Genomic DNA, 16,927 nt, shown 5'->3' with positions numbered 1-16,927 from the left:
TTCTTTGAAAGGGAATGAGTGACTGAGTTGAGTTTTACATGTTTTTTCTAACTATATCACAATACCTTAAGCAACAGCCAGCATGTCCTGTGAACGAAGTCCTCTGTGCGTAAAACAGGACAAAAGATTTATTCCCAGCATTTCGGGGAACAGATAATTTTAAAGAAAAATGCCCAGATCCCTCAGAATATCATGGTATTGATATACAAGACATTGGTTTGTGATAAATACATACTTTGATTATCAAGGCAGTATGTAATATTTCAGGTCGCTATAATGCTAAATAATAGCCCATGGGCCATTCCGCTAAGCCATTGCAGCACAATGCAGTCGTAAGTCTTGCTAAATTAGGATAGTTAGGATAGTTGTAGGATAAAATGGTGGAACAGGGCCACATCTATCTTCTGAAAAAGAATTTACCTATCATTTGATATGAAGTCTCTAAATTATCAAGTTGGACGTCTTTCAAACCCCTGACCTGGCTCCATGTTGTGGACGGCAAGTTCAAGTTCAAGGCTCCCACATAACCAGTTGTGTTCATACTGGCTTTCATGTGCAATATCTGTGGGACAATCTCATATAATCAGATCTTTTCTCTGATACAACACCTCTCTGCACGAAGATCTGACAACCCATCCACTAGGCAACAGTTAAGCTGATGAGCAATGCATATGGTAAGTTTTGAGTTTTGTTGAAAACACTGAATGTTTTTTAAGGTATGGCTCGGAATAGGATTTGAAGGCCAATACCAACAGGAACTGAACCCAAAACAATGTTTTCCTTCCTTTTTTTTTTTTTTTTTTTTTTGGGGGGGGGGGGGGGCTCGGATACATGAGAGCGTTTAAAATATTCACAAAATAAGAGGACAGGCTTTATCAGTTACATTAGGAACTGTCCATTTAAATTCTTTTTCGAGATTTTGAGATACAGGAGTGAGTGAGTTGGGTTTAATGCCGCTTTTAACAGTATTCTAGTTATATCACGGCATGTCAGCTTAATGTGGGAGGAAAGCCCAAAGTGATGAAGGTCTCAGACATTTACCACTTCGGTGAAACTCACGAGCACGGGTATGGTGCTGACAAACCTAGAAACACAATCGGGGCAAACAAGGATTTGAACCCATAATCATTGGTTTCTGGCCAGCCCAAGGGACGCAACTCTGCACAGCGAATCGCGGCACCTTAGACGACTGGGCCACCCGCGCCCCCTGCAGAGCCTAAGACTACCGGTCACCAGTGTTATGAAACTAGAATGATCAATAACAGCAATATTATAATATTTTAGCAATATTCCAGCAATGTCATGGTAAGGGACACCAGAAATGGGCTTCACACATTGTACCCATGTCGGGAATCAAACCCAGGTCTTCGGCGTGACGAGCGAATGCTTTAACCACTAGGCCACCCCACCGCCCCCATACTTGAGTGAAGTTAGATAAGCATGTAATGTTTAGGTCAACTGGGTACCAGCTTCACTGACTGGAAACAGGGCGTGTCCGTGTAATGGGCTTCACTGATGAAGGTTGTGCCAGACACCAGTGCCCCCTTTTGAGATACAGGAATCAGCTATGCAGGTCTAAATGCTTCTCTCAGTCGTATCAGGAATTTAGAAGCCTTGTGGCTAATAGGCTGATTAGAAAGTTACATGCGACTTCTTGTGGAGAGGTTGTCAGGTCTTCATGCAAAGATCAGAGAAACAGATATGAGTTTATCTAGATTGATCAAGGGGTTCCATAGATTTCTTTTAAAGTTAGGGTCATGATGAGGACACCCTGATTTGTATTCTTAATTTCTACATACTGTATTCGACGTAATAAGCGCCCCGCTCTAATAAGCGCCCACGGCGATATTTGAAAATATATTGGCTAGTGAACAATCCCAATTAGCACCCTTCCAACTGATCAATGTACACAATTCGTGTACATTTCTTCGTGTATGATATGCACTCGTGTGTCATATGCAACCTTAATTACGGGCAATTAAATTCTGTAAAATATATCTGTCATTTACAATAGGCACATACTTTTCTTTTGTATCATTTCAGGCTGTCAGCAGAAACCATAAAATTTACGATCTTTCAACTCTTTCACCAAAATTATATTCTCTTATAAGAGCCTCTTATTTCTGATTTTGAGAGCGCCCCGGGCGCTTATTACTTCGAATACGGTATTTGTTCTGCTACTAACAGAGTCCACTCAACAAGTGCGAGTCAGCAAGTGTGAATGCTGTTCCACAATTAAGCCGTAAGTCATGTAGACCAGTGAAACCAGAGTGGTTGATGGGAAACACAAGCTGCTGGATGGTGGATGCTGATCTTACCTTGTCATCACCCAAGAAGTATCCATCCTAAGCAGCCATTTTGACCACCGAAGTCACAGTCACCTGCTAACATGGCGTTAAGATGGCGAGAAATTCCAGTGAGTGAGTGAATATTGCTTAACGCCGCATCAGCAATTTTGCAGCTATTCACAGCGATGAGAAATACCAGACTTCAATTTCCTGTCAGTTCTTACTTTCATCATAATCTAAGGAATAAGGATTATAGAAACATATCATTGACAGACTATCAACCATTACACACAAATCACAGAAAGCCATATATACACAAGCCAAACCTTCTTGAAGGCTTTCATTATCCTAGGCATATAATGCAGATCCTGTCAGTTGGTCAAATAGAAATAGTAACTGCTTAAAACCAATCCAGGATAACAGTGAGTGAGTGAATTGGGTTTAACGCTGCTTTGAACAGTATTCCAGTTATATCACAGCGTGTCAGCTTAATGTGGGAGGAAAGCCCAAGTGACGCAAGTGTTAGACGTTTACCACTTCGGTGAAACCCACATGCATGGATATGATGCTGACAAACCTGGAAACATAATCGGCACGAAACCGGATTCGAACCCGCTATCATAGGATTCTGGCGTGCCAAAGGGACGCAACCCTGCACAGCAAACTGTGGCAGTTTAAACGACTGTGCCACCTGTTTCCCCTCACAATATACAAAGTAACACTGTATACAAATAAGAAACTGAGTAAGTCTGATTATTAATGTAATGCTGGTGATAAACTGGCAGACAGATAGGATTAGTAGTTGTGTGGAAATCAGTATCCGTGTTTTGTGAAAGTGCAGCCAAGGCCATCTTATTCAGGTGCTGATTGTCCAACAAATGGTCTGATTATCAGTTGTGTGGAAATCAGCACCGAAACACATATTGTCTACTACAGTGCACCCCAGACCACAAATACTGTTAGATGACTGTCCAACCAATGGGTCTGATTATTAGTTGTGTGGAAATCAGTACAAGACTGCCTCCCGTCCATGTTTGTGAATACACCGATCAACTATGCGAAGTGCAGATGAGGCTGCGTCGTTCATATACATCATAAACTGATTGTCGGTGTCTTTAGCCGTGTGCATCTCCTGGCGCTTAAAGCCCGACCCTTTTGTTCTCTTTATTACCTGATAGGGAAAAAAACAATACAAAAAATAAATAAACACACAGAGATCTATAACGCTAAATATCATTGAGCTCAGGTAGTGGAGAATATACAGAAAAATGCCATGAAAGTTACAGAGAAACCATGGTATAATATGAACCACTGTTGACACTGGTTTAATAAGTGTCAGAATACAAAGAGGGAAGATCGATCTATCAAACTAGGCCACAATTTATTGTTTGACTTACAAAGCCTACAATAACTGTTCCCAAAAAGATTTGTAACCTCTTCTAAGAGTTGTTTTTTTGGAAATAAACACAGAAAAAACTCTTGTTTATTTCATTTGTCCCCTCTTGGCATACTGACTGAAGATTTGCAAGTCAAGAAATCAAATTTTTCCAAGGGCTTACTAAACTTGAAAAAAGACCCATATCTCAAGTTATTGTAAGATATTTCGTTAATATGATGAAATATCAAAATGCAACGTCAGATAGTGAATACAATTCACAGTAAACAAGAAAACAAGACTGTCAACCTTGATCCATGTACTCACATATGTATATAAAACATTTTCAAAACATAAATCATAAAGAATAAATTCAATAATACAATATGAACACAAATCATTTGAAAGGACAGCATCTATATCAATATATTAAGCATGTTTCAAATAACATACCAAAACAATCACCAATGCCCTGCGACAACTCGGTGAAACACAACAATGATATGCTTGAGCTGATATGCATTGTTTCAATAAACAGTTTTGCAAAACATTTTTGGTCATGACTTAATATCTTGGTTTACCAATTATATGTATTATCCAAATGGTAGGTTTGCTGGCCAAAAAGATTTGTTTTTTCAAAATTGAAAAACATGTCTATCAGCCAAGAAGGAAACAAAAACTTGTTTTTTTTAAATGAAAGTAAAACGTACCATGGTTACTTTTCTTCCAAAACTGACCTACCGTATTCAACGTAATAAGCACCCAGGGTGCACTCAAAATTAGAAAGGGGGCTCTTATTTGAATATAATTTTGGTGAGATAAAAAACAAAGTTGAAAGATTGTAAATTTTGTGGTTTACGCTGACAGCCTGAAATGATCTAAAAGAAGAATCTGAGCGTATTATACATGATAGATATATTTTCGAGAATTTAATTGCCCATAATTAAGGGTGCATATAACACACAAGTGTGTATTAAACACAAATAAATAAGTCTTGTGTACATTGATCAATCAGAAAGGGGGCTAATCGGGATTGTTCACTAGCCAATAAATAAGCAATTAGCGCTGTGGGCTCTTATTAGAGCAGGGCACTTATAAAGTCGAATATGGTATTTGTACTCTGATTTTTCGTAATTATTAAAATCAAATGCAACGTGATAAAACAAGTACTTTCATTTAACATGTGAAATTTTAAGTCGGCAGATCTATCAACTGCCCCAGTACTAATACTGCAGATATTGACATGCAGCACTCGACATGGAGTCTCACAAGCAACACAACACTATATGCTGTGCTCATTTAGCGGCAGGAAGGCACTATATGCTATATGTCACACAACTAGTTCAAGCAATTGAGTATCACAAACAATTTGTAAAGTAAATTTGAGCTATAAAATATATCAAGCATAAAATACATTTATGTAAACAATATCAGATTAATGGAATATATTCACACTTGACATTAAGACATTATAACACATTGTGTCATAAACATGTGACCTTGTCTTTGAACGTCCACTGTTAAGGTACCTCTAAAACAAGCAGGACAGCAGGACATTACTCTTCCACAAAAGAAACAAGCTACACAAAAAATTGTACTGTATGATTGCCAAAAAAGCCAGCTGATAATGCTGTATTAAGTACTTATAATATATATATATATATATATATATATATATATTATAAGTATTAAGTACTTATAATATATATATATATATTATAAGTACTTAATACAGTGTTATCAGCTACGTATCATATGTTACCATATATATATATGTGTGTGTGTGTGTGTGTGTGTGTGTGTGTGTGTGTGTGTGTGTGTGTGTGCATTTTTGAAGAGCCCTTTCTGATAACAAGAACCCAAAATTTCAAAAAAAGTTGGGGTGGGGGTAGAGGATGATGTCTCATAACAGGCTGATAGCAATCTTTCTTTCTAAAAATCTTTTTTCCAATTGAAACAAACTCAAATGTTACTGAAAGTGTAAAAGAACACCACATAATGAGTATTTATTTAATTTCTCAATCCATGCTGCTGTTTTAATAAGATAAGAAAGCACAGTCATATTGGATCATCTCTACTTGGATCATAGCCAGCTTTCCTCCAATATCTTGAACAATTTTCCTTTAATGCATTTTCACTACAACTCTTAAAAGTTTGAACCTAGTTTTCATTTCTTTTTAAATAAAAAAAACGTTAACCATTTTGTAAAGAAAAGATGCTAGACGCCAGTCATTTAAACACTAAATATCATAACAATGTTCAAAATACTTCAGGGATTTTTTATGTTAGTGGGTCGCGAAGGGCCCTTACCTTATCCTGGGTAATAATAGACTATGTATCAAGGTAGCGATTGCCCCATCCTACCTTCCATCAATACAAGGGGTATAACAGTTAACCAGATGCTGTAGCTAAACAAGTGTTTACTAATACTCCGAAACAAAGACACTGCCGCAAGTTTCCTTAGCAATGAAGCTGAGCAAGTTGGTTGTAGTTCAAGGGAGGTAACTCACAGAGGTCAACGTGAGCATATTTATTAAGAGCCAAGTCTTAGGCTTACGGAACTATCAAGTGACCATTACTGCTTGGTGCTGGTCAGTAGTGGTCATTGATGAACACATGGACAGAATAACAGTTGGACGGGCAGTATGGATGTCCATTTCCATTCCATTTTGTAAACACACACAAGCTAGAACTGATTTCTTATTGTACCATCAAACAGTTGAGACAATTCTTAGCTCTGGAATTCAGTCGTGTCTTACGGACAACACAAATACTGATATCAAACAATATTCACAATTGTAAAGAATTATATAAACACAATTTGGAGAAAAAGACGAACCATGAATAATCATCATTCCTTACAGTAATGGAGAATGTCATTTTGAATAAACGTCTGATATAGATTCAATACCAGAAGCCTTCAATGTTTGGCCGGAGAGACGAGGCATTTCTCCAATCCAATGGCAACCTCAAAACTTCAAGCCCTACACTGTGTAGTTTAAATATAGTTTGGTTCTTGAGTCTTATTAAACAAAATCGTGAAACTGAAAGAGAGTATTTCCTACTATAAGTCAATAATGACTGAAAACTAAGGAACATGATTTTCAAAACTACAAACATCAGGAGCCTTAAGGCAAGTCTATAAACTAGCCACCTAACAACTCCTGTCCATGAACTGCAATGTGTCTATTTTCCCACTTTGATACACTGAAGGATCAAAGGTCGGAATTAAGACAAAAAACTGCAGAAAACAAACTGTTCTCTATAGTTAATCAGTGTTCCCGTTTACCGGTAATTACCAGTTTGTTACCGGTAAAATTTGCCTTGGACAGGGAATTCATGTGACTGCCAGTCACTGTGGACCAGCAAATAAAGTACCTTATAAGTTTTTGTTGCTGAACAAAACATTGGCGATGTTCAAATATGTATATTTTTCGAAAGAAGTCAGCTTGTCTGTTACCATCAGGGTTTCCCATTGTCTATTTTCAGTGCAAGGAAATATCATTTCGCTTTGACTTGAGGTTAAACATATATTTGTAGCGACTTCATCTAGAAATATTAAAAATGAGAGAGAAAACTGGTAATTTTTAGAGTTGCCAGTCCACAAGGACTGGCAGTTTCAAAAGCCAGCGGGAACACTGTTAATAATGTTCCACTATACCAGTACACTCCTAGATGAGCTGTCCTGAGATGCCAACTTAATATTGGGCCAATTACAAATATCTGGGATGGTATTGGCCTCGTTGAGCGTATGTAAATTTATTACCAAACATCTCAAAATCTGTGAACCATCTTAAGCTGAACAAGTGGCTGTTGCTTATTGCTTGTTTACGTGACAACGCCTGCAGCAAGGGCAGTAACTGGTCTAAATTACTCGTGATTTTGTGGACAAAATTTGAAATATGTTACACTTAATTTATTTGTGGAATTTGATTCAAAATATCGAGATGATTCTGCCACACAGTCGGCACCTCTGGGTGTAGCGTTCCAGGAATATGACAGGACTGACAGGTGACGAAGGTCATGTGACATGAGGAGCTGATCTACTTACAAAATAAAACAAGAGTGTTTTTTTAAGAATAGTCTCGACAGAGACCATATACCGATATATGGTCTCTGGTCTAGAATACTTTACCAGCCTTCAGAGTACGTAGCTATTCCTCCTTGAACAAGACATGAAATGTTTACATTTTGTGTCACCGTTTTTCATTTCCATTTCCAGGAAGCAATGAGAAGTGGTTTGGAATGACAGCACTCAAATGCTATGAGGACGACCATTACTGGATTTTTACTTGTGCTCAGCAGAATTTAGTAGTCACAGGCCAGTGGACTAGCGTGAATTTCGAATACTGTGTGTAGTGAGTGAGTGAGTATGGTTTAATGCCGCTTTTTAGTAGTATTCAAGCAATATCACGGCATGGGACACCAGAAATTGGCTTCACACATTGTACCCATGTCTAGAATCGAACCCGGGTCTTTAGCGTGACGAGCGAACACTGTAACCACTAGGCTACCCGACTGCCCCGACTGTGTGTAGGCTTACTAACTGTTATGTTAAATAGTAATACAATCAATGTGACAAATGACATGTATCAATACTGCTCAGACTTCCAATGCACCCATGTATAGTCCTACTTTAGTTAAGTGACAAAGTAATATCAGAGTCTAGGCAGAATCAGTGTCAGCCATAAAGAATAATATTTTGAGTCGTCTTGTGTTGAACTACCAAGAACTGTAACTTGATATATACTTTTTAAAGGATCCTTAAGACTTTCGTTAACAAAACATCAATGAACTTCAAATCAAACAACCGTTTCCAACACCTTTAAATTGTTATGTAAATGATCTTACTCCTCATGTCTACATGAACTTCATAACAAAACACATTCACACAACGACCCAAACCGCCGACACGACAGCCACTCAGTACAGCACATCCTCTTTGCCAAACGTTCGCACACACTGATCCACAATTGACAGCGCCACAGTCGCGGCGTCGTTCAGTAATATGGAAAACTCGTTCTCATTGTAGCTGCGGACTTGGAGCTCGGGAACGGAAAAGCCGGACGTCTTCACCCTGCTAATGACCTAGATCAGAAAGGGAGGAACATGGATGATTAACAGTCAACAATACATAGTCAGGGCAATACCTCTCCCACCAGAATGAAGCCTGTTATCCCTAGAGTGATGTCATGGCCGGCCCAGCAGGGGAGTATTCATTACAGTTTAATAGCATCTGGGACAATATTCGGGAGTTGCACGAAGCAATCGGCCCAATGTCATTATAGATATCCTTTGGGGGAGGAGGAATTCCTTGGTTTTACATTTTTCCCAACATGCTATCAGTATTAGGGCAAATTCGGAGAAATAGCAATTTTCCCTGCAGAGTCATTTATTTAACTTATCATGAGTCAGTGCGAAAAATATTTAAGTTATAATCATGCCATGTAAGCTTGATGCGTAAGGGAACCGCGAAGTGATGATTTTTACGACTGGTGAAACCCACAGCACAGGTATGTTCCTGACAAACCTCGAAACAACCAGTGTGAACTGGGGTTTAAACCATGATCATTGATTTCTGTCATACCTAGGGGACGCAACTCTGCACGGAGAACTGCAAAGCCTAAGTAAGTGGGTTGGGTTTAGGCCGCTTTTAACAGTATTCCAGTTATATCACGGCATGTCAGCTTAATGTGGGAGGAAAGCCCAAAGTGATGCAGGTCTCAGACGTTTACCACTTCGCTGAAACCCACGAGCACGGGTATGGTGCTGACAAACCTAGAAACATAATCGGGGTGAACCGGGATTGGAACCCACAATCATAGGTTTCTGGTGTGCCCAAGGGACGCAACTCTGCACAGCAAATTGCCGCACCATAGACGACTGGGCTACCTGCGCCCCCTGCAGAGCCTAAGACTACCGGTCACCAGTGTTATGAAACTAGAATGATCAATAACAGCAATATTATAATATTTTAGCAATATTCCAGCAATGTCATGGTAGGGGACACCAGAAATAGGCTTCACACATTGTACCCATGTCCGGAATCAAACCCAGGTCTTTGGCGTAACGAGCGAATGCTTTAACCACTAGGCCACCCCACCGCCCCCATACTTGAGTGAAGTTTGATAAGCATGTACAGTTTAGGTCAAATGGGTACCAGCTTCACTGACTGGAAACAGGGCGTGTCGGTGTAATGGGCTTCACTGATGAAGGTTGTGCCAGTTTTCAACCAAGTTGGTTGGTTGGTTTGTTGTTTAATGCCGTAGTCAGCAATATTCCAGTTATATGACGGCAGTCTGTAAATAATCAAGTCAGGACCAGACAATCCAGTGACTGACATTATGAACATCGATCCACGCAATTGGGATCTATGATGTGCATCAACCAAGTCAGCGAGTCTGACCACCCGATCCTGTTAGTCGCCTTTTACGATAAGCATAGTCGCCTTTAACGTCAAGCAAAGGTTGCTGAAGACCTATTCTACGTTTTCAACCAAGGAAATCATCATGAAGTTGATTTGAATAGAAAGTTACAAACACTGATGAAGGGTGAGGCTTCAATGACTGTTATTTCTATTTCACCAAGCAGACATGTTGGGGTGCAGACTACAGAAATAATTAGCAAGTTTATTATTTAATTGTTACAAATGAAGTCTACTGAGAAACATTGCTTTGAAAATGACGCATGTTCCCTTGATGGTTGAGTTATTGTAAAGTGAATGGGCATGTCTGCTGCATTCTGATTGGTTGAAAAATTATGTTGAATGGAATTGGAAATATTTTCACCAGGTATGATTACTTTTCTTCATAAAACGCTTTTTTATCTCCATCGAAATTTGAAAAAAGCACACCAAATCCAAGCAGGTTGAGTTGTCATGGAAACATGATGTCACTCATTGTATCACATTGTCACAGCATTTCCGAGTGTCGATCTCACCACGGCTGTGAGAGTTCAAGTGGAGGAGTACTGACGGAAAATTACTGATAATTTTACAATTTACAAATCAATATGCTTTAAGTGTCCTCATATTTGCAAGATTTTTTTGAGAATTTGAAACCTATAAAAATTAACATGTGAAACATCATGATTCCCAGATGAAATATCCAGTCATTAAATAGTCAATATCACAACACTTGAATTTTAAAAAATCAGATATTTCTGTTGATTTTTCAACCAATTTTCAATACTGCTGAACAACAAGTTTTCAGACCAAGAACAAGGAATATTTGTAATTGCAGGCAGTGGACATTCCTCTGGTGGGCCGGCCATGACAGACGCCTTGCAGCAATGCCATGCACCAGATGCCTTATTCTGTCAGAAAATAAACAAACTGAAGAGTTAGACGTTAGTTGTGGAAAGCAAATAACAGCATGCAAAAAGATGCTTGGAATTACAGAAATGTGCATTTGTGACCCTAGGGTTTGGGCAACTTACTACCGTAAACAACTTAATTAACAGCCTCTTTGTATGCCAACCCAGTGAAACAGCAAATCCCATCCAAAGCGCGTATCAATTATTTTCAGCCTGCCAATTATTAAATTTCACAGATATCAGGAACAATAAAAGGGAAGAGTTTAAAAAGACCTCTGAAAATCAGGAAATAGGAACTTAAAAAAGAAAATGAATAAAATAACGTTTTCTCCATCGGCCTGACAAGGGCACTTTGTTGGAAAGCCTTGCTAAATCCCAGGCTAACTTGGTCAGGCCTGAATAAATGTTTTGATGAGTTGACCAGAGCCCCAACAACGATCTTAGTCTTGTTGTAAGTTTAAAAAGAAAGTATGGGAGTTACGATTGTCTTGGTGCTTCGTTTGCTTTGTGAACGGGGTCCAGAAAGATAAATCATGATTTTGAAAATGATAGTGAAAGTATTTGTTCAATCATTGAGGCCACCATCCAACAAAGCTAGGTCAGGGCTACAACTGTCAGAGGTCTGTGGAAGTAAGGCTTGGGCGTGGATTGAGGTGCAGATGTGTAACTGTTGGCATAATCCATCCTCACACTACAAATAGCTCAACTCCTAGAAATATATTTATGCAGTCTTGTTTCAGTCATTTCAATCTAACCCAATCACTCACTGTTTTGGTTCAATTCTTTGTGTGTAAAGTGAGTGAGTGAGTGAGTGAGTATGGTTCTACGCAGGTCTTAGCAACATTCCAGCAATATCAAGGTGGGGGACACCAGAAATGGGCTTCACACATCGTACCCATGTCGCGAATTGAACCCGGGTCTTTGGTTTGATGAGCGAACCACTTGGCTACCCGACCGCCCCAAACCAAAACAGCGACCAAAACAACATCACATTCAAATTTCAGTTCAATGAATAAATTGCAAGTGATTCCATGGTATTTGATTGGTTAACCCAGCAAATGTGTTTGCATTTATGTTTCCATAAGCCAAAAAGAATTTAGACTACGCCCACTATTGGACTACTGTTTCCTGATTGGCTGATAACAGAATGGGTAGTGATTCCGTGGTATTTGATTGGTTAACCGAGCAAATGTGTTTGCTTTTATGTTTCCATAAGCCAAAAAGAAATTAGACCATGCCCACTATTGGACTACTGTTTCCTGATTGGCTGATAACAGAATGGGTGGGGCTGGTGTTGCATCATTGCTGAACGATGCCACTGATAAGCTGTCTGTGAAGTTATTACTGCTGACATAAGTATTACCAAGAATCGACTTCCTATATGTTGTTACCTTTAAGGAGTTATTAACGTAAAAACTGATGTGCAACCTTTGCAATGCGAATTTTAACCGAATGCACACTGTGTTTTACATAAAAAATATTGAAGTTGATTCTTAAATAAACAAAGTAAAAGAAACAAGTGAAAAACAACAATTCAGTTCTAGGGTCACAAAAACAGGCTACAAATCATAACAATATAAAACACAACACAGTTAATTAGCATGCAATAGTTAAAAGGAAGTACTGAACACATCGACATCATCTGGACAAGGAAACTGTGAGGACTTATCTTGGAGGTACGTCTTATGACTCTTAAGGTTAATGTGGATGAGGTTACTCTTTTTATGATATTTTCAATACTCACAACACGAAATATGAAGTAGACTTTTCATGTACTTCCCTTTAAATATTGATGAAGATTCATTCTGACAATTTCCAAAATCCCTTTCAGCAAGTGTGACCTTTTTCCAAAATGGGTAAAAATATACACAACAAGTTCTCAACAGGTTTCACTCACTCACTCGCTCGCTCGCTCTCATTGTAAAATACAATGGCCAAAAAAGGAATTGGAAAAAAATCAATGAAACCTTTTCAGTAAAACAAAACAGAAAATATATTAATAAAAGGTGAAACAAAAGAAAAAATGGTTAGCACTGAAATGAAGTTATCACATTAAAAGTGTATAATAATAAAACTGATTAACAATGCTGTTCCCACGGTTAACGATATATATGATCACAGGGATATTTACACAGAAGAAGTGTCGTGCAATACAAGCAGTGTGCTAACAACGTGTAGTTAGTGATATCATGAACCAAAATATGAGGAACCATCTGGTGCTCGGGATGAGAAAACAATCTCAGTGCTACGACTGTTGTTTCTTTGTGTTAAAGTACAGGAGTTGCAACAGTCGTGGAGCTGACATTGTCTTACACAACAGGGCCTAGACTTGCACAAGTCTCTACAGCAATAATCATTAATTTCTAGATTATGTAAATAATAACAAGTTGTCCCTATAAGAGACTGGAGTCCTTAGAATGTCCACATATCTCGACTTGGGAGGATAGAATTACTACACATCCATGGACTTTTGTTTCGGTACAGCCTTGGAGCAAGGCCAGACCTGATAATCAAGAGTGGAGGCCTATCATCCAATATTAAAATATGATATTTGTTAAAGGGGTCACCAATATTGGACTGGGTCTCAAGCCCTGACTGAGACAAGTGTCCTGTAAGACTGTACAACATTCAGCTTGAGCTGGAGTTCATGCAGCTTTGCATGTCATTTCAGTGACGTCAGTTATTGCACTACACGTCAGTGAATTTGCTGGACGGGACAGTATCAACTGAGGGCATATTGAATACCCTCTCAAGGATGACTATCTGTAGAATCATATGATAGCCTTAAGTGCTAGCAGTAGCATATGATAGCCTTAAGTTCTAGCTGTAGCATATGATAGCCTTAAGTGCTAGCAGTAGCATATGATAGCCTTAAGTTCTAGCTGTAGCATATGATAGCCTTAAGTGCTAGCAGTAGCATATGATAGCCTTAAGTTCTAGCTGTAGCATATGATAGCCTTAAGTGCTAGCAGTAGCATATGATAGCCTTAAGTGCTAGCAGTAGCATATGATAGCCTTAAGTTCTAGCTGTAGCATATGACAGCCTTAAGTTCTAGCAGTAGCAAATGATAGCCGTAAGTTCTAGCTGTAGCAAATGATAGCCTTAAGTGCTAGCTGTAGCATATGATAGCCTTAAGTGCTAGCAGTAGCATATGATAGCCTTAAGTTCTAGCTGTAGCATATGATAGCCTTAAGTTCTAGCAGTAGCATATGATAGCCTTAAGTTCTAGCTGTAGCATATGATAGCCTTAAGTGCTAGCTGTAGCATATGATAGCCTTAAGTGCTAGCAGTAGCATATGATAGCCTTAAGTTCTAGCTGTAGCATATGATAGCCTTAAGTGCTAGCAGTAGCATATGATAGCCTTAAGTTCTAGCTGTAGCATATGATAGCCTTAAGTTCTATTTGTAGCATATGATAGCCTTAAGTGCTAGCTGTAGCATATGATAGCCTTAAGTGCTAGCTGTAGCATATGATAGCCTTAAGTGCTAGCAGTAGCATATGATAGCCTTAAGTGCTAGCTGTAGCATATGATAGCCTTAAGTGCTAGCAGTAGCATATGATAGCCTTAAGTTCTAGCTGTAGCATATGATAGCCGTAAGTTCTATTTGTAGCATATGATAGCCTTAAGTGCTAGCTGTAGCATATGATAGCCTTAAGTGCTAGCTGTAGCATAAGACAGCCTTAAGTGCTAGCTGTAGCAAATGATAGCCGTAAGTTCTATTTGTAGCATATGATAGCCTTAAGTGCTAGCTGTAGCATATGATAGCCTTAAGTGCTAGCTGTAGCATAAGACAGCCTTAAGTGCTAGCTGTAGCAAATGATAGCCTTAAGTGCTAGCTGTAGCATATGATAGCCTTAAGTGCTAGCAGTAGCATATGATAGCCTTAAGTTCTAGCTGTAGCATATGATAGCCTTAAGTTCTAGCAGTAGCATATGATAGCCTTAAGTTCTAGCTGTAGCATATGATAGCCTTAAGTGCTAGCTGTAGCATATGATAGCCTTAAGTGCTAGCAGTAGCATATGATAGCCTTAAGTTCTAGCTGTAGCATATGATAGCCTTAAGTGCTAGCAGTAGCATATGATAGCCTTAAGTTCTAGCTGTAGCATATGATAGCCTTAAGTTCTATTTGTAGCATATGATAGCCTTAAGTGCTAGCTGTAGCATATGATAGCCTTAAGTGCTAGCTGTAGCATATGATAGCCTTAAGTGCTAGCAGTAGCATATGATAGCCTTAAGTGCTAGCTGTAGCATATGATAGCCTTAAGTGCTAGCAGTAGCATATGATAGCCTTAAGTTCTAGCTGTAGCATATGATAGCCGTAAGTTCTATTTGTAGCATATGATAGCCTTAAGTGCTAGCTGTAGCATATGATAGCCTTAAGTGCTAGCTGTAGCATAAGACAGCCTTAAGTGCTAGCTGTAGCATATGATAGCCTTAATTGTTAGCTGTAGCATATGTTCTCTTAAGTGCTAGCTGTAGCATATGAACCCTAATTTAGTAAATGCTAGCTGTAGCATATGTACACATAAGTGCTAGTTGTAGCATATGAACCCTAAAGTGTTAGTTGTAGCATATGAACCCTAATTTAGTAAAGTGCTAGCTGCAGCATATGTACCCTTCTCACCATAGCACCTGTGGTCTTAAGTATTAGCTGTCATAAAAACATTACATCAGTCCAAAAAGGTATGTGGTTTGTTAGCCATCACCACACTAAAGCACAGAAACAACATGTTTTAAATGTTTCCTTTTCAAACTGAAAGTGCGCTTGAGATACCAACATTTTCAAGAGATGGAAAATGCAAGTTTTCAAAGACAAAAGTATTCAAGTATGTACCTGCCTATCAAAATTTGGTATGGCTGGGGAAAATAGTTCTAACAGATGGCCTCAGTTATGATACAAAGTTGTATTACATTGTATGCTTGTGATTGGCATTCATCAGCATTCTGTTACGTCATGCAGTGGCATGCACCATGGCTATGTCAGTAGCAGGAGACTATGAACATTGATAGACTAACAGTATATGGACAACAATCTCATAAATCCTTTGATCAGGTGAGCTAAGACGGGCATGCCTAAGTCAGGTGAGCTAAGATGGGCACAACAAACTCATGACATGATAAAGACTTCATTGTTCATTGCTTTCTTTTGGGCCTACAAGGCTTCAAGCTGGTGAGCTATTTAAAATACATGTGAAGATACATTTAGAAAAAATCCTAAGATACCAAGCTATGTTTAGAACCCATGTTCTTTGATGCAAACCCAAGTCACATGACCCAAGTGACCAATCACAATCCATCAACACTATCCATAAAAGGATATTATAAATAAATTGCTTAACAGATCCACTAAATCTTATTTTCACAAATGTGAAATAAAATTAAAATACACCGATAGTCTTATTTGCAAGCTTCTTATTTCCCTCCACAAAACTTTTTAAGTTTCAGCTGTGAAATAAATATTCACAGATCTCGCCAATATGGATGGGTCAAGGCTACTGATGTGTCATTCTCCGCATCAGTTTTTCTTCCGTACTATTTTTTGCATGCGTCTTACTATAGTATACATGACTAGTTAAACATAGCCTGGTATAGTATCAAGCTGCTTGAAGCTGTGCTCAATACTCTGTACTGCTCTCTATGACATGCAGTCCGTATCATCTGTATCTGCAGTCCACAAACTAACATCTTCCCGAGGCAAGGGAGTTAACTGACTGTAAAAGTCCAGTTCTCACCCTTGCTGAACTAGGCTGGAATTATGGAGTTATATTTTGGCTGGACTAACGAGTGTATGCATGGTCCAATCAAAATCGTGTGACTTAATTGACATCCGGTTCGTAACTGCTGTGCAGATTTTGGTCAATTGCTGGATTTGCAAATTATGCGTACCATCAACAGACATTTTTCAAATCTTTTCATGTCTTTAATCAAGTCACTCATGTGATTTGAG

The 16,927-nt window shown here is 38.8% G+C and overlaps 1 protein-coding gene across 1 annotated transcript in view; it reads right to left on the bottom strand.

Moving 5' to 3' along the window:
• Positions 1 to 807: 807 nt before the first annotated feature.
• Positions 808 to 16,927, bottom strand: part of LOC139456151 (uncharacterized) — a 43,656-nt gene continuing 27,536 nt past the window's right edge. The window contains exon 12 of the mRNA XM_071237697.1: positions 808 to 3,459. Coding sequence (XP_071093798.1) covers positions 3,295 to 3,459 — 165 coding nt within the window. The 3' untranslated portion in view covers positions 808 to 3,294. The remainder of the gene's footprint in view (positions 3,460 to 16,927) is intronic.

Source organism: Haliotis cracherodii, unplaced genomic scaffold (genome assembly GCF_022045235.1).
Source record: "Haliotis cracherodii isolate W230 unplaced genomic scaffold, xgHalCrac1.p SCAF_11, whole genome shotgun sequence".
NCBI lineage: Eukaryota > Metazoa > Mollusca > Gastropoda > Lepetellida > Haliotidae > Haliotis > Haliotis cracherodii.
The sequence above is the reverse complement of the archived record's forward strand: the minus strand, read 5'-3'. Positions and strand labels throughout refer to the sequence as shown.